At 35.5% G+C, this 25,853-nt stretch overlaps 1 protein-coding gene and 1 long non-coding RNA gene across 2 annotated transcripts; both read left to right on the top strand.

Moving 5' to 3' along the window:
- Positions 1-1,104: 1,104 nt before the first annotated feature.
- Positions 1,105-2,735, top strand: LOC129895648 (membrane-associated kinase regulator 5-like). Its single transcript, XM_055971379.1, has 2 exons — positions 1,105-2,204; positions 2,286-2,735. The coding sequence occupies exons 1-2, from the start codon at positions 1,328-1,330 to the stop codon at positions 2,366-2,368; spliced, it is 960 nt and encodes a 319-aa protein (XP_055827354.1). The 5' UTR covers positions 1,105-1,327; the 3' UTR covers positions 2,369-2,735.
- An 8,401-nt stretch (positions 2,736-11,136) lies between these two features.
- Positions 11,137-13,296, top strand: LOC129896393 (uncharacterized). Its single transcript, XR_008767961.1, has 4 exons — positions 11,137-11,233; positions 11,328-11,419; positions 12,038-12,084; positions 13,169-13,296. It is a non-coding gene; the product is annotated as an uncharacterized LOC129896393 (long non-coding RNA).
- The last annotated feature ends 12,557 nt before the right edge of the window (positions 13,297-25,853 follow it).

The following is a 25,853-nucleotide window of genomic DNA, read 5'->3' on the forward strand; positions in this document are numbered from 1 at the left end:
TAAGTTGTTTTCTTTTTTTTTCCGAATGTTTAAGTTGTTTCATTTTCTGTTTTGAACCTCTGTGGGTCGTGAGGAAAAAAAAGCTTCATAAGAATTTGAAGAATGTAGAGAGAGAATATTTGAATTATCTCGGCTAGTCATAAACCGAATAACCGAATCAAACCGAACCAAACCGACAATAACCAAACCCGTGGTTATTATTTTACTTGGTTTGGTTATGGTTTTAGACATTTAATAACCGATTAAATTGGTTTGGTTATGGTTTTAATCAATAACCGACCCAAACCGAACCATGAACACCCCTAGCGGTGGGTATAAGGGTTGACGATGTTGCCTACCGTACATATTGTTTATATTGATACTACTCTTGTTATGCTACTTGGCCTAGTCTGGTTGCAGAGTCAGTGGTGTTTCTTACATGAAGATGAAAATGATTCCCTAAAAGCTTCTACTCTTTCTTTCTTATGGTGGAGTCGTGTCTTTGTTCTATTTATGTATTGTATCTTTAGAAGCTCTTGTATCTATTTAAACTAGTATACTTGGGATTTTAAATTATTTCTTGTAATAATTCTTGAAATTTTTAATTTAATATATAGCAACTCCATAAGTCTTTTAGATCGTTTCTTGCATTTTATTAAACTTTCGCATTATATTTTCGCTTAGGAGATTAAAAATTCTCCTATTTAAGTGTTAACGTAGATGCGTAATTCGATCAATTGGATCGTGAGATACAGTGACACCTTGAATCTTGGAAGAGGGAACGTTGGAGAGTCTTGGACCGGTAAAAGGCTGTAAAATCAAAAGTATAAAATTTTCAGACTTTTACACAGTAAAATTTAGCCTATACTCCCATAGTCTGCAAATTGTGCTTACGCAACGCAGACCTCTCTGCTTTTCCAATTTAACTGAAAACTCTCTGCCTCTCTCACATGACGAATATGACTTATATGCTTCCTCACTTTCAATTTATTTTTCGTTTTCATTTACATATAAAAAAGTGTTTTTGCAAAATTTTAATTCTAAATTTTCATGTGAAAAATTTAAAATTATAAAAATAAAAAATATTTTAACATATCGTGATAAAAGTAAATTGGAAGGAGTTTATCTTCTTCCTTCCCAGTTTAAAAACGACGAGAACTAGTACAAATTCTTGCATTGCTTCTTTCAAAAAGTAGAGAAGCTTACATCAACTCTCTGTTTTCGCGAAGCTCCAAGCCCCTAAAGCTGCCCTTATTTATAGCCTCACGTTTTCACTCTCTTTTGTCCAATTCTTACATCAACTCTCTGTTTTCACTTTCTCTGCACTCTTTGCTTTGCTCATACACCCATGGAATCATTTAACTTTCTCAAATTCTGGCGTACTGCCCCTGTTAGGGATATTGACTGTGATTTTGATTCTGTTAAAAAGTTCGCCGATTCTGTGGATTATAAAGGGAATCCGGCACCAACGGAGACTACTGATGAAGAAATCGATGAGGAGGGGGATTCATTTTTCGATTTGGTGTTTACTACGGGGATTAACGGACACCCCAAAGTAAACAACAACCCCACCAACTCTATTTCTGAAAAGGGTTTTTCTTCCGTGAAGCTGGAGAAGCCCGAAAATGTCTTTTTTCCAATTGACGCCAATCCTAAGCCTCATTCTCCGAATTCGATACTCCCATCAGCTCCCAAATTTAGCGTTTGCTTTTTGGGGTTCAGGAAATCAAAGCCGGAGAAAGTGGGCATTGACGATTCTTCCACGGCGAGTCGCAATATTCAAACCCAGAAGAGGAAAGTTGAACTCGTCCGTGATAGCAAGTGCTTCACGGTGAAATGCCAGGTGGAAGAAAGGGAATCTTCAATTAACGACTCATCAAAGCAATTTGCAAGAGCTGATATGGGCAAGTATTTTAAATTGATGAAGCCTTTGTACTCCAGAGCTTCCAAAAGGTTCACCGAGAGAAGTCATTTATTGTCTTCTCCGTCAGTGCAATCATTGAGCCTACCGAGAAACTCATCCGAAGAGAAACACGGAAACCGAGCCGCTGTACTTATGGCTGTCCGTAAACGCCTAGGGAAGAGCCGGTCAACGGCGCCTTCTTTCGCCGGAGCTTCAACTTCGCCGATGTCACGCCGAGACGATTCACTCCTGGAGCAAAATGACGGAATCCAAAGCGCTATTCTTCATTGCAAGAGATCATACAGCAGCTCAGCCCGAAAAGGTACATCAAATATTCATTACTGCACTTAATCTTTACTTAATTTTTTTATTTTTTAGTAATATTAATTTTGTTTTTGAACAGACTGTTCGGTGTTATTACCAAGAAATTCAAATGAAGATCTATCAAGGGGTTCATGTGAAGAGCAGAATAGATGGAGTATTTGAATAGAATAATCTCTGTTTATGTCAATATTTTGAAACTAAATTAGATAGCGGGAATAGAAAATTCCTGGAAATAGAGGGTTTGTCTTGTTCCTTTTGTTGATCATATCATTACAGAGCAGTAACTTTTTCTTTTTCTTACTAGCGAAGCACTGTTTAAAAAAAAGTGGAATAGTAGTAAGTATGATTTTCGATGTAATATGACAGAGTAACAAGAATAGTAGTAAGTGTTTCAGAGGTTTTCTGTGAAGTGTAAATGTTCAATTTGGTCATTATTATGTTCTGAGTTCCAATTCCCAAATAACTTGTGAAGTGGCGGAATCGAAGTTGTCATTATTGCCATGGCATACCTAACGATGAAGACTTTACTGCAGTGCCTGATTGTGCATGACATGGTAAACTATGGTATATGGGTGAGATTATTTTATCCTTAACGAAGGTTTCGAATTCGAATTATCGGTATAGAATTTTTTTTGTTGAGAACGTCATTTTTGAATGGATTCTACAATGCGCAATCCGAATTTAATTGTGGCTTCATGAGCTTTGAACACCGAATGAAAATATTATACTGTGGCTTCAGAATATAATGTGTATATATATTACACAGTGCTTATTTTTCTTAAAGAGAACGACAATCACACGGTGGAGACACCAATACATATACTAAATAGTATTGGTACGCTTGCTTGTAGGTGCGGACTAGCACATATACACTTGTCACTTGGTGTGACCAAGGCCATGTGGTTGTCCATAGCACTAGGCGTTGAGAGGCTTGCTAGAGAGTACCATGGGGTGCCACCAAGGGGTTAATAGGGAATGTAGTTGAAAAGCGGCCTATAAGTGTTGGTTGGATGTGCAATCCTTGCTAGGAACTAATAAGTACATTTTGATTTTTTGATTCAATCTCAAGTTCATTTTGATTCAATTTGTGCGGCATAATTTGATTAGACATTCAAAAAAGATTATTATTTTTATAAAATATTTGATCTTAAATACGCTATGAGATTTATGTGGTTATAAAAATATACTACTATTAAAGGCTTTAAATAAAAAGAGCTTAAAGTTGCACTAAGAGGGTGTTTGGTTAAGTTTCTACGATATGGTAAAATTTATGAGTGCTCAGATGTAAAAATTAGCTAAAAGTCATTTGTTTATCCCCTCGATCGAACTTATAAATTTCATGTTATAATTACTTGATTTGATCAAGTCTTTAATTGTTAGCGGAAACGCGAAAATATGAAGATCAAGAAAGAACAACAATATTTAACGTGATTCGGATCAGAATGATCGTACGTCCACTAGAGAACAACTGTCTTTATACTAACAAAGAAAGGGGAGAAATTCCAAATATAACTTTTATCAAATCTCTACTCTTCTAATGTATTTTGCAAATGCCTTAGAATATGAGAAAATAAGAGAGAAATGTTTTTGAGGTGTGTTTCAAATGAATCAAGAGCTACTTATTTATAGAAATAAATTATTTCTCTTGATGTCATCCATGACATCACATTTTGTCAAGATGTCAAAGTTTACCAAACTTTCACCTACCAAGTTGCTACATTAAAACCATCTAGAATCTTGTCAATTTTATCAAATTTCCACCTTGGCAAGATTCTCCATGTTCAACTTTCTTTCAACAACTTTTGATTGTGTCTTCAACCTCAACACTTTCAATCTCCACCATAGTTTGCATTCCGAGCATGCATATGAACAACTCCGGCCAAAACTTCTAAGCTTACTGGGAAATTCCGTTGTAAGAAACAAGAAGAATCAAACCTTTGTTGAACACACTAGCTCCACCTAGCAGTTGTTCTCCCAGAGTTTGCATCAGTTGATGCATACTTCCACCAAGTCCTTGCAGTGTGCAAACTTGGCAAGAGGGACTATCTTGATCAGCATGTCTGTAGCGTTATCGTTTGTGATAACCTTCTCGACCTTGATAGCTCCCTCTTCAACGACATCTCGAATGAAATGGAATCTGACATCATTATGTTTAGTACGCTCATGAAATCTTTGATTTTTAATCAAATGAATAGCACTTTGACTATCACATCTTAGAGTTGATTCCAGCTGAACCAAACTCAATTCTGCTACCAAACCTTTCTACCATATAGCTTCTTTCACTACCTCTGTTGCTGTCATATATTCTGCCTTTGTTGTTGACAAAGCAACAATCGATTGTAAAGTCGATTTTCAACTCATGGCTCTGCCAATGAGAGTAAAGATGTATCCAGTTGTAGACCTTTTTCTATCAAGATCCTCTACATAGTCAGAATCTACATAACCGAGAACTGAAATATCTTCACTTTTTCGAAAGGCTAGGCCAATATCAGAAGCTCCTTTAAGATATCTCAATATCCACTTGACAACTTTTCAATGTCTTTTTCCTGGATTGGCCATGTACCTACTTACCACACTTACAGATTAAGCAATATCTGGATGTGTGCACACCATAGCATACATAATTCTACCAATTGCACTAGCATAAGGAACTTTTGACATATACTCCACCTCATCCCCAGACTGAGGCATTTGTTACTCTGAAAGCTTAAAATGAGAAGCTACCGGTATACTTACAAGCTTGCTCATCTGCATATTGAATCTCTGAAGAACCTTTTCGATGTACCTCTTCTGAGAAATATGTACAACACCATCTTCTCTTGAAATCTCCATTCCAAGAATTTTCTTTGCAGCTCCCAACTCCTTCATGTCAAATTCGTTGCTTAATAGTTTCTTCAAAATATTTATCTCTATGATGTTGTTGGTAGCAATAAGCATATCATCAATATACAACAGTAAATAAATCATAGAGTTACTAGATATTTTCTTGTGATACACACAACTATCAAATGCACTCCTCGAGAATTCATGTGTAGTCATGAATGAATCAAACCTTTTATATCACTGTCTAAGAGATTGCTTCAAACCATACCAAGACTTCTTCAATTGGCATACTTGATCTTCTTTTCCCTCAGCTAGGAAACATTCAGGCTGTTCCATATAGATTGTCTCTTCTAGATCACCGTGTAAGAAAGCAGTTTTGACATCAAGATGTTGAAGCTCCAAATCAAATTGTGCAACCAATGCTAGTAGCATGAGAATTGAGCTATGTTTCACGACTGGAGAGAAGATCTCATTATAGTCAATTCCCTATTTCTGACTGAAACCCTTTGCAACCAATCTCACCTTGAACCCAACATATTCCACTTGTGGAATACCTTCTTTCTTTCTGTAAATTCATTTGCATCCAACTGTCTTCTTCCCCTTTGGTCTTTCAACTAAGACCCATGTCTCATTTTTGTGGAAAGATTCCATCTCTTCTATCATGGCTAACCGCCATTGTGCAGCATCTTTGTAAGAAGTTGCTTCAACATGTGAAGAGGGCTCGAGGTCTTTAATCTCTTCTTATGCATCTACGAACGCATATGCAATCATATTTATTTTCTTTATATGATGTTTTGATTTCCGTATCTGCCTTTTTCCCTTCCTTTCGCAATTGTGTATGATTCATTGACAGCATGTTCTTCAAGATCTACATCTTTTGAATCATCAACTTGGGTTTCTTGATCCTTTTCCTTGGTATGCTCCACCGGTAGCTCCGCCTGCTTTTTGTTCTTGTTTCTTGATAACTCCACAGAAATTTTACGAGGATCAAGTATAGAGCATTCATCAAATGTAACATCTATACTAACTATAAATTTGAGTAAAGATAAACACCAAAGTTTATGCCCTTTTCTCCAAGAACATACCCTAAGAATATAACCTTTTTAACCCTTGGTTTAAGCTTTCCTTCATTAACTTGATAATAAAACGGACACCCAAATATTCACAGGTATAAATAGTTAGAGGGTTCACCGGACCATACCTCATTTGGAGTCTTAAAGTCAATCGCTAATGCTGGAGATCGATTGACAATATGAGAAGTAGTGTGAACTACTTCAGCCCAAAATACTTTGGACATTTTGGTTGTAAAAGCATACAACGAGCCTTCTCAAGAAGAGTTATGTTCATTCTCTCAGCAACTGTATTCTACTGTAGTGTATTCCTGACCATCTTATGTCTTGCGATTCTATGAACCTTGCAGAAATTATTGAACTCTTCACTGCAAAACTCCAAACCATTATCTGTGCGAAGATACTTGATTTTTCTCTCCATTTGATTCTCAACCAAAATCTTCCATTCTTTAAATGCTTCAAAAGCATCATTTTTTGCCTTCAAGAAAACACACCCAAACCTTTAAAAATTATCAATGAATGTGAGAAGATATATCTTTCCTCATTTTGATGAAAATTGAGAGGGACCCTATAAATCTGAATGGATGTAGTCTAGCAGTCCTCCCATCTTGTGTTTGCCAGTGCTGAAACTGACCTTCTTTTGCTTTTCTATGATGCAATGCTCACAAAATTCAAGTGTGTTGATCTTCTCACTGTTCAAAAGGTTGCGTTTGTTCAACATCTCAATTTTTTATGCGCTCATATAGCCTAGTCTCACGTGCCATAATCGTGACTTGTCATCATCAAACAACTGTTGCACTGTAGATGCATTAACAGAGTCAACAATGGTGCTTCCTGCTAGTGTGTAGAGGCTATTTTTCAGCTTGGCCTTCAGCATGAATAGAAAACCTTTAGCCACCTTCATTCTACCTCCCTCGCTCATGTACTTGTAGCCTTGATTATCTAGAGTACCCAAGAATATCAAATTCTTCTTTAGATCAGGAACATGACAGACTTCTGTAATAGTCCTCACGATTCCATCATGGAAGAGAATCCGAATTGAACCAATGCCAACTATTTTACAAGTTGCATTATTGTCCATTATCACAGTTCCTCCACTTTTCTCATGGCTGCTGAACCAATCTCTTTGGAATGTCATATGTAGAGTACAACCAGAGTCTAACACTTATTTTTTGTCAGACTCTACTATTACATGATGTTGTTAGTACATATTCATCATCAGAATTATGTACTTTCTCAACAATGATACACTCTCCTTTTCGTTGGACTTGACATAGGACAATCTCGTTCAAAGTGTTCCTTCTTGTGACAGCCCCAACACTCCGCATTCTTCTTGTTCACACGAGATTTTTCTTTGTGCTTTGATTTTCTCCTTCCCTGTTCGCTAGTACGACCTCTTATAAAGAGCTCACTAGCTTCATCATCTTTGCCTCCTTCAAAATGTCTCTGCACATCACAAGAGTTAAGTGTTTGCCGTATTTGCTCAAGAGTGATAGGCTCCTTGCTATACATCATTGAATTCTCAATATCACGATATTTTTAAGTCAATAAAAATAGCAAAGGACATGCAAGTGTCTCCTCATCTTTCTTAATTTCGGCAATCTGTAAGTCCATCACAAATTTATTGAATGCATCTAGATGGTCTTGCAACAAAGTACCTGACTCTATATTAAAAGTGTGAAGAGACTATTGTAACAATATCCTTGTTGTAACCAACCGGTCCTGGTAAAGCCCTTCCAGCCTATCCCATAACTGTTTGGCCATCTTTTTGGTACTTGTACTTACTTCACATAAAACATTAGGTGCAAGCGATAGTTGGATTACACTCAATGCATCTCCTTTAAGCTTTGCCTTATCAGAAACCGATGTGTTATCGGGGTACTTTCCGTCAATAGCGTGTATTGAACCTTCCATCTGCAGTAAAGTCATCATCTGGATTTTCCAGATATTGAAGTTGTTGCGCCTACTAAATCTATCAATTTCAAACACCACGGAACTCATTTTTACTTGTTCTTCCTCTTCTACTACAAAGTATTTGGAAATACAGAAAACCAAAGTAATTCTTTTCTGATGTGGAAGTTTAGATTGTGCTGCAACCATTGAGCATACTCAGACAGAACCTTGACTCTGATATCAATTGTTAGCGGAAATATAAAAATATAAAGAATAAAGAATAACAATAATATTTAACGTGGTTTGAATCAGAGAACAACTGTCTTTATATTAACAAAGAAAGGAGAGAGATCTCAAATACAACTAAGAGAATTGTTCTATCAATTCTCTATTCTTCTAATGCATTTTGCAAATACCTTAGACTATGAGAAGACAAGAGAGAAATGTTTTTGAGGAGTATTTCATATGAATCAAGAGCTACCTATTTATAGGAATAAATTCTTGCTCTTGATGTCATCCATGACATTACATTTTGTCAAGATATTAAAGTTTACCAAACTTTCACCTAACAAATTGCTACATTAAGACTATCTAGAATCTTGTCAATTTTAACATTAATTATCCATAAAAAATAAATTTGTAATCTCCAAAATACTCTTTCTAAAATATAATTCTTAGTTGTTTATCTATTCTAATTTCGTATTAGGGTAGGGTGGATGAAATGGAGGCTCGCTTCCGGTGTGCTATGTGACAAGAAGGTGCCACCACAACTTAAGGGCAAGTTCTACAAAGTGATGGTTAGACCGGCTATGTTATATGGGGTGGAGTGTTGGCCAGTTAAGGTCTCTTACGTTCAAAAGATAAAAGTAGACGAGATGAGAATGTTGAGATGGATGTGTGGGCATACCAGGAGCGACATTATTAGAAATGAGGCTATTTGGGATAAGGTAGGAGTGGCCTCGGTGGAAGACAAGATGCAGGAAATACGATTGAGATGGTTTAGGCAGAAGAGGAGAGACACTTGTATATTTATATGTTTTGTAAATAGTTGAAGGACATTTTAGTCGCTTTAGAAAAGTGCTTATTAACACCTATTTGCCAAATACATTAATCGATTATTATTGATTTCAGCACTTCAATTCAAATAAATAATCGATTATTTATAAAATCAATTTCAACCCTTCAAATTATTTTTGAAATACACTTGTTATTTATCAACAACAATTAATCCAAATAGGCGCAATTATTGTAATACGAATGGTAAAGCTAGCGTTGTTGGGGGGAGAGCGCTAGCATATACACAGGGATAAGAAGTGGTGTTTGATTACTCCATCCATGATCTTCAATTCAATTCATGCAAATGTTATGGCTCCTTGCAAGGGAAATTAAAGAGGAGCCGTGCAATGTTTGAAGTGGCATATCAAATTTATTGGTCCTCGTGATAATATTACTACTCAATAACAGCAAGTGAATACTGTTATTACAGCCAGCGGCCCTGAACAGATGGAAATCTCTTGTTAACTCTAAAACATAACCTTTACAGCCACGCCTATCTTTGTTTACGTCATTTACTAGTATTTTCTGATGCAGCTACCAGCCTTTTTCATTAGTCATAAAGTATTTGGCTAACAGTAGCCTAGCTAATTCGTGATACCTATTGTCATTTGCCTAATGCCAGCTAGCTAGCTCTCATATATATTATCTTGTTGATTTATTTTTACATAATTTGAGAAATTCTATGCATGCAAACTGCAAAGTTAAGCGTTAACGAGCGCGCTCAGACTTCATTAAAGCGATATCTACTATACCTGTCTACCATGTGGGGTTGACCCCTTTCGGGACCGGTCCATTAGACCGCTAAGAGGCTAATTTTAACTTAATTAAAAAAGAAAAATTGTTTGTAAGCTTTGCAATGTTAATATTTCAAGTGTTTTAATTTATAATTTTTTAAAAACTTCACCATTATTAATATTCAATGAAAAATATATTATACAAGTTTTAAAGCTTAAAAGGTTTTGATGGAAGATAATTCAAGAAGTTGTTTGGACATTTTTTTTTTTATAAGCAAGAAATGTTCATTTTCATATCTGCTTTTACATCATATATAGTTCAGGGTATGTCGCTTATTATATGTTGTCATGTGTTTATTGTTTATTGTCTCTTCTTGACTTCAAATTTTGTTACATTTCCATAGTAATTCGAACCTTCACACCATATATTTCAACCTTCCTTTTATGTAGCCATTTCAATTCTGCAATACACACTATAACAAAAATAGCTTTTAGCGGCAATAAACATGCATACTAACAAAGAATGCTAGTCATTAGTTAATTATTATTAGATCCACTTTCGCTATAGATCCAATATTATTAGTCTGTTCTGCAGCGTGGTTGTCCAACAACATTTCCGAAAAAGTTAAGTATAAAGTGAACTTGAAAATCTAAAATTCTTCAGGAACGATTACACTCTTGGATTTATGTTGATCACCTAGTGTTATAACCCGTATTTTTCACATTAGGATATTTCGGAGACAACGGTAACAAGTCAAGGGCAAGGCTATGTTTGATCTTGTTGGATACAAAATTCTTATGACTAAATTAGAATTTCAACTTGGGAGTATTATAAAAGGTGAGGGGCAAAAATTGGAATTCCTCATAGAGAATGTTATATCCCGTATTTTATACGGTTGGATGTTTTAAGGTAGCCGTGGTAAAGTTAAGGCAATGAACATCTTCCAAAATTTATTTAATATACAAGTTGGATATGAATATTATTTATGATCATTAATAGTGTGGAAATATTGGAAAAGACAAAGGGCAAAAATAAAAATTCGCAAAGTGGCCTATGGTAATATTGTGGAAGGCTAGGGGTAAAATGGAAATTTCACAAAGTATTCAAGAAGACTCATGTGGGCCCCACATGCCACATGGCAGCCCATGATTGGAGAAAAGGGGTGTGTTGGACCAATGAAACCTTGACATGTGTCACCACTTAGATCTTGACATTTGTCACCACTTAGGGCTTGACACGTGTCACCACTTAGGGGATGACATGTGTCACCCCTAAAGTTATATATATATATATATATATATATATGAGTATTATGACTCATTAATTTCCACACTCATCTAGAGTGTTCAAGAGCAAGAAAAACGAAATGGCAAGAAAAAAAAAAGAAGAGAAGAGAAGAGAAATTAAGGTAGAAAGAAGGAAAGAGCTACGGTTTTGGGAGGAGAAAAAGGTAAGTTCTCCAATTCCGTTCCAAGAATTAATTATATGAGCTATAGCATGATGTTATGAAGATGTTAGTAATGAAATTTTATAGTTTGAAGCAGCCCAAAACGTTACCAAACAGCCAATAAGTTTCAGCTGCGCTAAAGGAAATTCCGAGGCAAGTTTTGGCGCGTTTTGGTGAATTTCGGGAAAGGTAAAGTTTTCTGTTTTGAACTGGACTTTATGATGATGTTATGAAGTATATTACATGTCTTTAAATATGCTGGAAGTGGAAAAAAATGTATAAGGATGTTTGACGTTGGAAACAAACTAAATGGAAGTCGTAGAAGTTAAATCGAACTCGCGTAGTGTGTTGTTGTTGTGGTGCTGCAGTTTGGTGGTGGTTTAATTGCGTGTTTCAGGGCTGTAAAGTACTCAAAAATGGATGTGGGTGCTGCTGGTTGCAGCCACACAACCCTCCGTTTGGTATGACTACATATTTTATGAAATAAAGGTTAAAAACTCTATTTTGGTACCGTAGTTTGGAATGAGTTGTATAGAGCTTGTATTGTGTAAAGTTGAAGTGATTTACTTGTATACATGCTGCTGGCTGTTGTTGTTGGTATGGTTTTTGACATGGTGGCCGAGTTGAAAACTCGGGGATGTTCAAGTTACAGGGGAGATGCTGCCCGATTTTCGGTAGATTCGGAGCTAGTAATAAACTAGTCGAGAGACATAGATAAGGAAATGATTTCTATGGTTACTTGGGTGTAGAGTTGGAAATTGGAAAGTGAAAGTTTATTAACCTTAGTATTAATTTCATGTTAAATAGGTTCAAGAGGCGACGAGGCGAGCATAGTTAAGAGTAATTTGTAAGAGGTACGTAAAGCGAACCTTTCTTTCTTTTGGCATGTCTTTGTCATAAGTACGTAAAGCTTATACTTTCTCTTCTTTTGGCATGTATTTGTTATAAGTATGTAAAACCTTTCTTTCTTTTGGCATGTTTTTGACATAAGTATGTAAAGCATATTCTTTCGATTTTCATGTTTTGACATAAGTATGTAAAGCTAATCTTTGTTTTGGTATGGTATTTATGAAACAAAAATATGACTTTTATATAATTTCAAAGAGGTTCCTATTCCTAGAGGCATTAGGATGGCCAATTCCTTGATTTCCAAAAGGTATTTTATTATGCTTCGATACGTCTATATGATTCCAGAAGATTTATTCTGATATAATCCAGGGTAACTTTCGAAAGGTACTTGACATGAGTCTCGTCTCGATTTTTAAATGATAGCTCATTCTGATTATTCCATTGAGTCTTAAATATGATTTAAATTGCATATAGTTTCTCACTACTCCACTCGTGGATGCCTCAATGCTTCCTTCACTGAGCCTGGGCCAGGATATGTTATCGTGCATACTTCTCTGCATTGTTCGCCGTGTCCCGACGTGAGGGGGCAGGTATGACATGTACATGGGGTGGTGTATGTTATGCCACGGAGTTATGTTGTGCCATGTACACATATGCTTATGATATGATATGATTTGATATGGCCATCTGATATGATATGATATGATTTGTTACGGAGATATTCCCTATTCTGGTGTTATGCTGTGCTGTGGCGCCAATGACAGGAGGGCGACCACATTTGTTCACCGAGTTCCATAATGGGGCCGGATATGGCATATGTTTTTCTGCATACATTATCTGAGGTTTTGATCAGCATTTGATATCTCCGGACATTTTTCTCAGTTTTGTACATTCTATTGCGGTAATGACTTTACTTATTACAACCCATTATATGTGGTTTGATAAGCATTTGATATTTTTAGATATTTTGCTCATTTTTGCACATTCTGCTCTGGTAATGACTTTACTGATTTCAGTCCATGCTTTACATACTCAGTATATTTTCCGTACTGACCCATTTTCTTCGGGGGCTGCGTTACATGCCCGCAGGTACAGACGATTGGTTTGCTGATCCGCTCGCTTAGGACATCCACCATGTTGGTCGACAGTGCTTCTTTGTCCGTAGCCCTATTTTGGTACTGACACTTTCTGTTGTATATATATATACGTTGTTCAGGGGTACGACGGGGCCCTATCCCGTCATATGACTAGAATATCATTCCGTAGAGGTCTGTAGACATGAGATGTGGGTTTTGTATATATGTTTTGGGTTTTTCTTGTGTTTCGTGATGGCCTATCGGCCCTCGTGCATTATATCTGTTTAGAGATCCCTTCTGATCATTACCTATGTTTATTCGATTAATGTACTAAGTGGGGCTAAGGGTACGTATGGGTGCCCAACTCGGGCACCAGTCATGGCCTACGGAGTTGGATCGTGACACCTAGCACTAGGACATTTCGAATTTCTTAGCTTCGGGCCAGTCGAAAGATCGCAGGTTTGAATCTTCTAGGGATGTGAACAACTCTATCGGACAAACTCATGTGTTGAAATTGGTACCAACATTATTGAATCAAATATCTGTCTTCAATTTCCATGTGTCACCATTCAATATGTCCAACCAGTGTTTTAAAAAGCGGGCATAAGGCAGGGTGAGTCGTAAGTCCCATGGATTGGATTATAATTAGTTTTTAATTCATAATTTATAATTTATAATATAGTAAAATGATATAATAGTACAAAACTTATTATTTTTAAAAATACATTAATAGTTTTTAAAAATCAAAAACATGATTAAAGAAACTCATAGAAAACAAAACTTCTAACATTATTTTAGAAGTAGAAACAAACTATGACGTAAAAGCTATTATGAGATGCTAATCAACTTTAACATCTTAACGTTTAAACAATAAAAGGAACATAACTTCTTAAAATATATTATTGTCATACTGTGTAATTACCTCTCTGAAAGAAATAATCAACATTATTAGTATTATAATTAAAATACCACTCCTTCATGAATAAAAATAAAATACTTTCAAATAATGAAATAATATAAAATATGATAATTTTGAGAAATAAAATAAGAACATCAAGACCAATATCAAGTGAATGTAAAATCCAATGTACTTTTTAAAAGAATTGTAAGTGATATTCACCCTCACAATATTTTCAAACAGTAAATATTTAATAATACAAAGATTCTACCTCCACCAATATTAAAGTACATACTCCAATCCCTTATGGAATAGTGAAGTACCTTTAATTTAACTGAAATGTCCACTACTGACTCCCTAGTCACTATTGTACCCACGCCACCGTAACCACCTGCGCCGCCGGACATACTCATGGAGGAGACCCAATCAAAGAGGCAATCCTTCAAAGATATTTTACTAGACAAAAAAGATTAACTCAACCACTCCTATCAGGAACCAACAGGAAAGGAGGTAATGGAAATGGATGATTCCATTATACTTACTGAAGAAGAGAAACAGAGGATCTACCAGCCTTGAAAATTCTCCTTCATAGTTAAATTAATGGGTAAGAGAGTTCCTCACATTTAACTGAAGAATAAACTTATAGAACTCTAGAAACCCAGTGAGAGCCTTACTTTGATAGATTTAGGATGGGACTTTTTCATTGCAAAATTCAACAAGAAGGCAAACATGGAAAAAGTACTACATAATGGCCCATTGTTCATAGCGGGACATTTTCTTTCAATAAAACAATGGGAACCAAACTTCGCACCCAGAGAATCAACTATTATACATAGTGCGATCTGGATTAGGTTACCACAACTCCTAACGGAGTTCTCCGACAGATCCATTTTAGAAAGGGTTGGAAGAAAACTGGGTGCTAAACTTAAAATAGACACTTGCACCTCTGCAACTCTCTGGGGAAGATATGCGAGAATCTGTATCCAAGTACCAATGGGCACCCCTGTTAAAACAAAGGTCCAATTCGAAAATCATTGGCAAGAAATGGTCTACAAGGGGGTAGGTACTCTGTGCAAGGGATGTGGTAGGCTAGGACACATTGAATCCAGATGCTCCTTCACAATTCCAATACCAAAGAAATCTACCACCATAGGTGCTTCAAAAATAGATCAATGGCAAACGGTTTTTTCCCCCAGGAAACTCAAAGTCCGGAGGACACCACAACGGACTTAACAATCGCAGACCACTGCAGGGTCTAAGGAGACAGGTAATGGTGTTAGCAGAACATTTACTCTTCTTTCCCAACAAAAGGTACGTATTCCTCATCCTCACGAGGGAACTGGTAAACCCTCTAACTCAGGTAACTCAACGAAGCTAACAGATAACGCCTCTAATTCTGTTAACCATAAATGAACCATTGGCATGACGAAATCCGTTAGTTTGAAATGGATAGTTGACTCTCTAAAAGGTATTGGAAGAGAAACAGAAGTTAATGAGATGAGACCGTCTTCTAACTCATTTATGGAAGCGGGACTCACTCACACATTAACTCCCCTGTCTCCCTCTATCCCCAAGAATGCTCTAAAGCTATCTCCCATGGAAATTTCACTCAGTAGCCTTCCCAAGGCTGCAGAAGGTAATCATCACCCTCCCTATGATGACATGACCATAGCTGTCGTGTCAATTAACACGCCTAACAACCACCCCCAGTTGAAAAATAAGAGGGATGAGGTTTCCTTCCTCAAACCTCACTCACAACTCCAATACACCAAAATGGAATACCATCAGGAGATAACCCCGCTACCCCCACTAATGCTTGTCACAGAACCATTATCCCAGAACCTCCTCCCAAAATCGTGGATGGAGATGGCGTTGTAAGGCTTCGCACTAGAACTAGAGTTAAATGTGAACCAACAGCCGGTGACACTGCTTCTGGACGATCCCAAGTACCTAGCTTAGATTGTCCAGCAAGCAATGGACCTGGCTATGATAAGAAATGGCCACTAACTCTGGAAGCAAACGGTCATCCAAATGCTCTCACCTAATTTAACAACTCAAGAAATCAACCTACTCTTGAACTAGAACCAAGACGATCTCTCTTTCTTCCCCAACCAACCCACCAACCCAATGAGTTCTCAATTTGTGCCAATGGAGGGCACTAGGGATAGGATCGAGCCAAGATTCCAATACTCAGGAAGACGCCTAAGAAAGCATACCATAAAACCCGCTAAAAACCAGGACTCAAAATGAAAGGGAGCTAGAAGAACTACTCCTCGTGTTTGCGGAGCAAAAAACAGAAGTCTTTCGTCTGGAAGACCTCCATCTGAAAGAATTTGAAAAGCAGTTGAGTGAAATTATTATTATATGCTGTCCAGAGAGAGTGGGAGGATTCACTCTGGATGTGAAGAGTCAGACATGGACTCCCCCCAACAGCTATACTGAACCCTTTTTTAGATCTGAACAACCCAAACCAATGGAAAAACAGGTTGGGTTCTTTGAAAGTGCTATCATCGCAAAAGTACCTCATGAATTTCATAATATGGAACGTGAAAGGGGCCAATAATGCCAGGTTTAAGAGGCATTGCAAGGCCCTCGTCAACACCCATAAACCCAGTAGGCTAATCCTGTTAGAAATGAAAATTAAGAAACATACAAGTTTGTTAAATGACCTGGGTTTTGAGAATCAAATTCAGTCTGTTGCGGAAGGCCTTATGGGAGGAATCGTCATCATGTGGAATGACGAAGTTCTGAAGCTTGATAACCTCTCTATTTCACCCAGACATCCGTGTTCTTGTGAAGGTTAGTAAACATCCTAACCCTTGGCTTATTTCTGCAATCTATACTAGTAACAGTCTTGAAAATCGCCTAGCACTTTGGGAAAATCTTACTCAAATCTCCCAAAACTACAGAGAGAATTGGTTCATAGGCAGAGACTTCAATGAAGTCCTACACGAAAAGGATAAATTAGGAGGTAGGAATATTAACACCAATCGTGCCAACCATTTTTGGAATTGCCTTAATTAGTGTAGCATGGTAGATTTAGTCTTTAAGGGTACTAAGTATACCTGGGCTAATAAGAGGTACAGTAATAAAAAGAACCTTATCTTTGAAAGGTTAGATAGATGTTTTGCCAATGACTCCTGGTTATTAGCCTATCCTGATGCCTCTATCACTCACCTCACTCGTACCCACTCTGACCATTGCCCTAACCTAGTTAGCCTAGCAATGAAAGGCCTATTCATAGAAATAATCCCCTTTAAATTTGAGCCCATGTGGTGTAGCCACCAAGGCTTTAATGGGCTTATTAGTGAAAACTTCACTATCAACTTCACACTTCTAGAAGCAATTCATTCCTTTCAAATGAAAGCCATGATCAAGAGCAGAATCACCTTTGGAAATATCTTTCAGAGGATGAAGACCCTATTAACACACTTGAATGGTATCCAAAACTCTCTCAGCTACCACTAAAGCACCTTCTTGTAAAATCTAGAAGTTGAGTTAACTGAAGAGGATGAATCATTACTTAAGCTAGAAGAAGACTTCTGGAAAGTTAGATCTAGAATTAATAGCCTTAATGAAGGGGATGCAAATACAAGGTTTTTCCATACATCTACCATCAATAGGAGAAGGAGGAATCACATCATTTTTCTAAAAGATGACAGTGGGATGGAATACCACTCCCAAGAGGCTATTGAATCCCATATGACACTTTACTATGAGAATCTATGCACCACTGACCATCTCTACTTCTCTAGACCTACCCACCCCCACAACACTGAACCCCACACCCTTGATAACTAGATGAGGAACCTTCTTGATGCCTTCTGGAGAGATTCTGAAATCCTAGTTGCTCTGAATTCCTTCAAGCCCTTAAAGGCCCCTAGGTTTGATGGTCTTCACCTTCTCTTCTTTTAAAGATATTAGGAGAATATGGGGACAAAGACCATGGACTGGTGTAGACAGATCTTTGAAAGGTCTATAATGGACCCTATCATGAACTCCACTCTACTTTTTCTAATTCCTAAGCGCCCAAATACCACTATCCTTAAGTACTTTAGACTTATTGGACTCTGCAACACTTCTTACAAACTGGTTACTAAAATCATTTCTGGTAGATTAAGAGAGTTCTTCCCCTACATCATCATCCCAAACCAGGCTAGTTTCATTAAGGGTAGAAGGGCCTCTAAAATGTCATCATTGTCCAAGAATACATTAGCCACTTTAGGAAAATAAAAGGTTCAAAAGCTCATATGATCTTGAAGATTGACTTGGAGAAAGCCTTTGATAGGCTTGAATAGGCCTTCATAAAAGAATCTATAACTTACTTCAACCTCCCCACCAAGCTGATCAATCTCACAATGTCATGCATTACCTCTTCCTCTATCACTGTCCTGGTTAATGGCTTTAGAACCAGCTCCAAAACTAAATCTTTTTACCCCTCAAGAGGCATTAGACAGGGAGACCCCATCTCCCCTTATATATTCATCATATGTATAGAGGGACTATCCAGGACCATTGATAAGGTTGTCTCTAATAAAACCTGAAACCCCATTAGTATTTCTGTCTCTAGTCCAAAAATCTCCCATCTTTTCTTTGATGATGATTTGACACTGTTTACCCAAGCTACTCCTAATAACTGTAGAACCATTTTACATATCCTCCACTCCTTCTGCAAGAAGTCTGGGCAAAAAATTAACCTGAACAAATACAAAGTAGTCTTCTCTAAAAACAGCACCAGGACCAACAACACAAATTGTTCTGCTATCCTGGGCATTCATGCAAGCCCCCACTTTGGTAAATACCTTGGCTTCCCAATCTTCCACTCAAGACCTGTCCATAGTGACTTCCAATTCATCATTGACAACATGCAAGCTAAGTTAAAAGGCTGGAAAACCAAGTTCTTAACCATGGCTGGGAAAGTGGTGCTGGCCAAAGCTTCTCTTAGCAGCATACCCTCCCATGTGATGCAGTTCATACATCTACTCTTCAAGACCAGTAAGACCACTGATAAAATCCAGAAGGACTTTATCTAGAGCACCATTTCTAAAAAAAAGAAAGCTCCACCTCCTCAATTGGAACACTGTCACCAAGTTTAAAAGGGAGAGGGGTCTGGGACTCCAAAAGAGTGATGTTAAGAACTAAACACTCCATACTAGCTTAGCATGGAGAATGTACCACAATAGCCAAGCCCTCTGGTCCCAGGTCCTCTACTTTAAACATTGCCACAATAAGGACATGTTTAGAGGTAGAGCCTTAACCACTGCACCCTAGAGTTGCATTAGGAAAGGGTGGAAAAATTGCATGCTAGCATCCAGATGGGTGGTAGAAAATGGGAAAAAATCAATTTCTTTGATAACAAATGGATTCCCAATCATGACACCATCAGAAGCTTTATCTAAGGACCCCTCAATAAAGAAAAACTCAACCTCAAAGTTGAGTCCCTAAGGTATGAGGGTGCTTGGAACCTAACCAATCTCTCTACTACCATCCTTGAGGACATCATCTCCATTATCCAGGACTGTTGCCTCCTAATCCAGACTAATAGAGAAGATAAGTTAATTTGGGACCTCACCAACAATGGCTTGTTCACTAACAGCAGTGCTTATAGATTCTTGAATAATCTGAAGCCCTCCCAAGCCACTTTCATCCAGCCCAATTTCAACTAGATTTGGAACCTCCAAAAGCCTCCAAAAATTAAGTTCTTCCTCTGGCTATTGCAACATGAAAGACTCCCCACATACTCTTTTCTAAACCATATAGGGCTGAACATCAACCCCATTTGCAAATATTGTGGAAATGCTTTAGAATGCATCAATCATATCTTCTTCCTCTGTCCTAAGGCTATCCTTTTATGGAATCAAATTGCAAATCATAGCACACCATACATTGCAATTGACTCCATTGTCATCTTCATTGGCAACATGCGATAGGTCTGGGGCAGCCTTAGGAGTAAGCCTTTCAACAATTGGATCATATGGGAGGATGTCCTTCCATACTACTTATGAGGAATCTGGATTAGTAGGAACGACAATATCTTCAATGACAACACAAACTGTCCCCAGCCCAGCTTAATCACTACCTGGACAGTAGAGTACCATTTTGCTGCCTCTAGACAGGCTCCTACTAAACAGCCCTTGCTAACCATTGCGCTGAAATGGAAACCACCCCAGGAGGGTACCTACAAGTTAAACATAGATGGCGCTGCTGGGAGAACAGCTGGCAGGGGTATGATAGGAGGAATTTTTAGAAACCACAAAGGGGACTGGATAATAGGGTTCTCAAAACACTATGACTCCCAGACAAGCTGAACTGCTAGCCGTCCTATTTGGTCTAAGGATTGCGGCGAGCAGGAACCTAAAGACCCTTATCATAAACTATGACTCCAAGGAAGCTGTCGCTATGATCCTTAACCGATATTTACCTTTTGATAATATCTTCTTGGAGTGCAGGTATCTTATGTAGGTCCTGGAGGGCCTATCAATTGAGTACATATTTAGGGAGGAGAACAAGGCGGCAGATAGGCTGATAAAGGAAAGAGCCCAGGAAAACTATCGGAATTTTGATGTAGTTATGCATGAAGTTCCTCCGTGCTGGTTACTAGATTATCTTTCCATAGATAACTCAGATACTACTGTCTCTAGGAAAATTCGGTGTTGTAAGGACCATATAATGGACCAAAATGTGGGGAGACACCCACCACTTTTGTATTAAACTCTTAATTTTGTTATATAAGTAAATCTACTTTGAACCAAAAAAATATATATTTAATACTATGATTTATCATTTGAGTTACTCCCAATTTTCTTATTTCTAAAGATAAAAATACTATTAATCATCATTTATTTATTAACGAATCATGAGAATCAACAATGTTAACTAAGAAATTTACCTTGAAATTTGTATACAATCTATTAGGCTAGCGATTGGACATATGGCGTGTTTGGACATAAAATCCGACTCTTAATTAATTCGTACATTCAATATGAACATACACTGCACCAGTTTTAATAATTAAGAGTCTTAGCTAATTAAGGCTTGGGAACATTGGTTTTGTTCATCCAAGAACCATATAGATTTGCTCTGATCCCGTCATAGATTATGTGCCTACGTGAACAGGAACAACACAAATTAAATATGCAAACTGGCCAAATTCAACTTATGCCTCACTTTATCCTTTTCGATTATTTTTTATATACAAGTCCGCACATTGTTTACTACTTAATTTTTAATTTAGTATACTATTGCTATAAAATTAGGATCAGATGCAATCCAACTCAATCCTTAACTTTTATTTATTTTTTCAATCTCAATTTATATGATACTTTTTAATTTTAATTTATTTAGAAAAGAACGTCATTTTTCTATAATTAAAATAATTTAATATTAAAATTTCACTTCTATTATAATTTTGATTATTTATAGCTACACAAATATCTAAGATTAATTTTGAAATCACAAATTTAAATAACCTCTCTTTTTAAAAAATTTTGATATCATGTCAAACAGTGTCATATAAATTAGGACCGGTTACCATGCATGATGAAACGTCTGACCTAACAAATGAATGTTGCATGTATCTTGTCTAATGGTAGATATATGCGTCTTCAATTATCGTATATCCGCTTGTATTAAAACTTTGACGAAATGACATTAGGAAAGGAATACAAAATTAATAAGAAATTGACCAATCATGAGAAAATTCTGTAAGCTTGATTTTATTATGAGAAAATGACAAAAAAATGATTTGTTATGTTTGAGTGTTAATTTCTTAAATATTCAATGAATTATTTTAATTTATTTAAGTTTGTCAAAATTAAAGTGTTCGTCAAATATTTATCAAATTCGGTTTATAAGAGTTGATGATAGCATTGGAAAAGGAAATTGGCGAAAACTCATATTTAGATGTATAATTTTCGAGTTTCTACTTTTTTAAGAGTTTGATGCAGTTTTATGAGGTGTAAGTTATGCTATTTTTTAAAAACAAAACTAGCGTCTAGTGCAGTTTTTTGTGTAGAATATTTTAGGATTGTTGTTAGATATTTACAATTAATTATTTTTTTTACTATTTTCTTCAAATCTAACTAACACAAATTATTAAATATATGACAAATATTAAAAGTATTAGTAATAGTTAGCAAATTCAGGAAACTTAAATAGATATATTATATTAAGAAAATATTTATCATTTATAGTAATAACATTTTTTTGTTGGACACTTATAATGCATTTATAATATAGTTTTAATAAATATTATCGAAAATAATTTATAAAACGCGTATAATATAATTTTTATTAGTGAATAGTACATTTATCACACAGTTTAATATACACTTATAATACATTGTGTCAATTTCTTACAAGCAAGTATATATATATATATATATATATATATATATATATATATAACACTTATAATACATTTATATTGCATGCATAATTCACTTTTAATATATAACAAAATTATCATAACTATAAATGGTAATAAATAAAAAAATATCGCTAAAATCAATAATTATTTATTAAAAAATACTCACCCAAATAATTTTTCCAAGCGTAACTATTCAATACATATTTAACGTACTATTTTGAACCTACCCTCTTAAAGGGATTATTTTTTGACATTTTCTCACTTTATTACACAACAAATTAGCACTCTCTTCGAGCAAATAAAATAAAGCATATGTAAATGCTTAAATTAATAGACATCAATCAAGCATCAAGGTGTGACCTAAGGTACACATGCACTAATAATAAGCAATCAAGAATCTAGGAAACCCAGCTAATTATTAGACTAAATTGGAGTAGAAAAAATAAAATGAAAGATACCATGCATGAAGCCATATCATTAAACAAAGTTTCGACACCATTCCTATATTCAAGGACAATTTGATTTTTAAGTTGTCTCCTTGTTGGTCTCTTGTCCCCTATTTTAATTTGATCACCCTCATTTTTTATTATTTTTTATTTTGCAGATTTAATAAAACTAGCTACTTCCATATATATGATTGCTCATTATAAGCTAATTAAAAAGAGTTTTAATCGGAAGTGATCGGACATCATGATGAATATTAAAGAAAATTACAAGTGTTGAATAAGTAAATTGAACTGAATTTGGGGAACTCATCTTAATTCTATCTGCAGTACCCTAGTACTAGACTAAGATTGAAAATTGATCACAAATTAAAGGAAATGAATAACAAGAATTTGGCCAGTTTAGGTAAATACTTTTTGCACAGAGTGTTACTGTTTGTCCTTCAAATTCCTAATATCGATGGTAATTGATTGTGGCTTAAATCTAAATGAAGAAATCACTTACGATAAAAGGTGAGAGAATGATCGATCGCAAACAGAGATTTGATACAGCAAGAATTTAACCAAACTCAATATTTTTGAATGTCTACTTTGAAAGTTCAATATTCCCGTGATGCTACCATATGTATTTAAAATAAAATATTCATTTTATTTAGTTTAAAAATAGAATTCTCATCTTAAATTTGTTAAAATAAAAGAGGATTTTTTATTTATATCATTTCATTTAAACACATGTCACTCTTAAATTGTAAAATACTAAAGTTTCAATTTAGTTGATATATAAAATACAAGCTTTCAAGTGATTAAAAAAAATATATAATTAAAAATATGTAATTTAGTAGTAGAGAAATCAAAATATAAATAAACATAAGAATTAGTCAAATAAATTAATAAATAAAAATTATATTTGTATAGTCTAATTTTTTAATTAAAAAATAAAGAATTATCGTAAAAATAAGGATTAGTGAAGATTGTAAATTTTATTATACATGGTATTAAAAATAATTTGAATATACATTGATTTGAAAAGTGATATATAAAAAAAAATATAAAGAGATATTTTTGTCATTTTCTCTATTTTATCCAGAAATAAGTTATCTCGAGTTACTATGCCACCCAAGAGGAGAAATAATTTATCTCAATACTAATTATTAATCTTTGGATAAATTATTCTGAACTTATCAACCAAACAATAAATTAAATGACATTATAATTTAATTCTAAAATTATTTAATGTTATACTTCACGCTAAACGACCCATTAATTTAAAAGGGAATGATCAATTTGATATGGGACAGCAAATTTTAATAGCCTACATGTGGCTTATGATTTTTTAATAATTTAATTAGTAGCAACCAACCACCGTACAAGACATGAAACTAATTAAACACATGAAGTTCCATGTTATTTATTTGTTGTGAAAGTGGGGAACTTTTCATTTTCTCTGTCATTATTCTGTTTTCTTTTAAGAGTTAAGACAGATCTAACTACAAGGATTAATACATAAAGAAAAATTTCTCAACCATTCATACCTTGCATTCTTCATATTTAAGTTTTAAATTATGAGATAGTTGCTTTTACCGCTTAAATTATATACTATTCCCTATTTGAAATCTCTTGAACAAAACTTAATTAAGGATTATGTTTTATGCGCCAAACATATATGTCGACTTGAGAGGGTGTGTTAGTTACGAAAAAATATTTTTCAGAAATTACTTTTTAGTGTTAGATGTTGATTTTGAGTAAGAATTTTTTTTAAAAAAAAAAATTTTTAAAAATGAAAAAACTAATTAGTAAAAATAGAAAAAACAAGTTCCACAAAAATATTACATATTGATTTTATCCCTCACTTCATTCTTTAACACACCTCATCTTTTTTATTAACTAAATATTAGTTTTGTTACGTAATGATTGATGGAAATTATGTACCTTCCCTTAATCTACCCTTGATTACTATAAGTGATGTCTGACCCATCTGCCACTTATTGCTTCCTGATTCACTCAAGTGTCAACTTCGATTTTCACTCCATACAATTCTAACATATTCAGATGCTAAGCCAATATATATGTAAACATACAATATTATCAGCCTAGCTCTTCGTCTCTGAGAATTGATTAAAAAAACATAAAGGGCAAAGGAATAAAAAAAATGTTCCATATATATTCTTGTCGTTTAACATATAATGCATATACATTTCTTATCGTCTAACAAATAGGATACATTACCTTTTTTGTTAACATATTGGATTAAAAAAAATAAATTAAAATGGTTTTTAAATTCCAAAAAATGTAATTTAACTCAAAAAATTACCTCATCTATTTTTCTACTCACCCAGACCAGGCCCAATTAAAAAAACAGAATTCTTCATCTGTTCAGACTCGATCCAAACCCATTTTATGATGAGAAATGTCACGCCCCAGGAGGGTACCCTAGACGTAACCGGCATTCAGAAACCATTTCTGGCTCCCAAGCGAACCACATAGCCTGATCACACATCCGTCCATTATTTCAATCAGCGGAAAGTTTAAAAATAAAGAATAATTTAGCGGGCAACTCAAAACATCAATCTAACTCAAAGAATAAAGGCCATGGGCCAACAATTCAACTAAAATATTTGTCATTAAAAATAGTTTGACAAGAATAATTTAAGAAAAAAAATACTCAATCGACCCTTCACTATCTAGTCTATGAAGCCTCTATCATTACTATCTAATTGGTGCCAATGACATGTTCATGGCTACCTCAACTCAAAATGAAAAGGCTAACTCGACGCAAGATTTCATAAGCGGTGTCCTCCGAAAGTAGGGGAGGACTCACAATTACGCTGAGTGCGAATAGATCCCCAATGATGCTCCTATTGACGATCTCTTAAACCTGTATCTGCATCATGAAACGATGTAGGTCCAAATGGACGTCAGTACGTGGAATGTACGAGTATGTAATATGGCAGAATGAAACGTACCTCGGGGAAGAATAACATCGATCCAC

The sequence above is a fragment of the Solanum dulcamara genome, chromosome 7 (genome assembly GCF_947179165.1).
Source record: "Solanum dulcamara chromosome 7, daSolDulc1.2, whole genome shotgun sequence".
Classification (NCBI taxonomy): domain Eukaryota; kingdom Viridiplantae; phylum Streptophyta; class Magnoliopsida; order Solanales; family Solanaceae; genus Solanum; species Solanum dulcamara.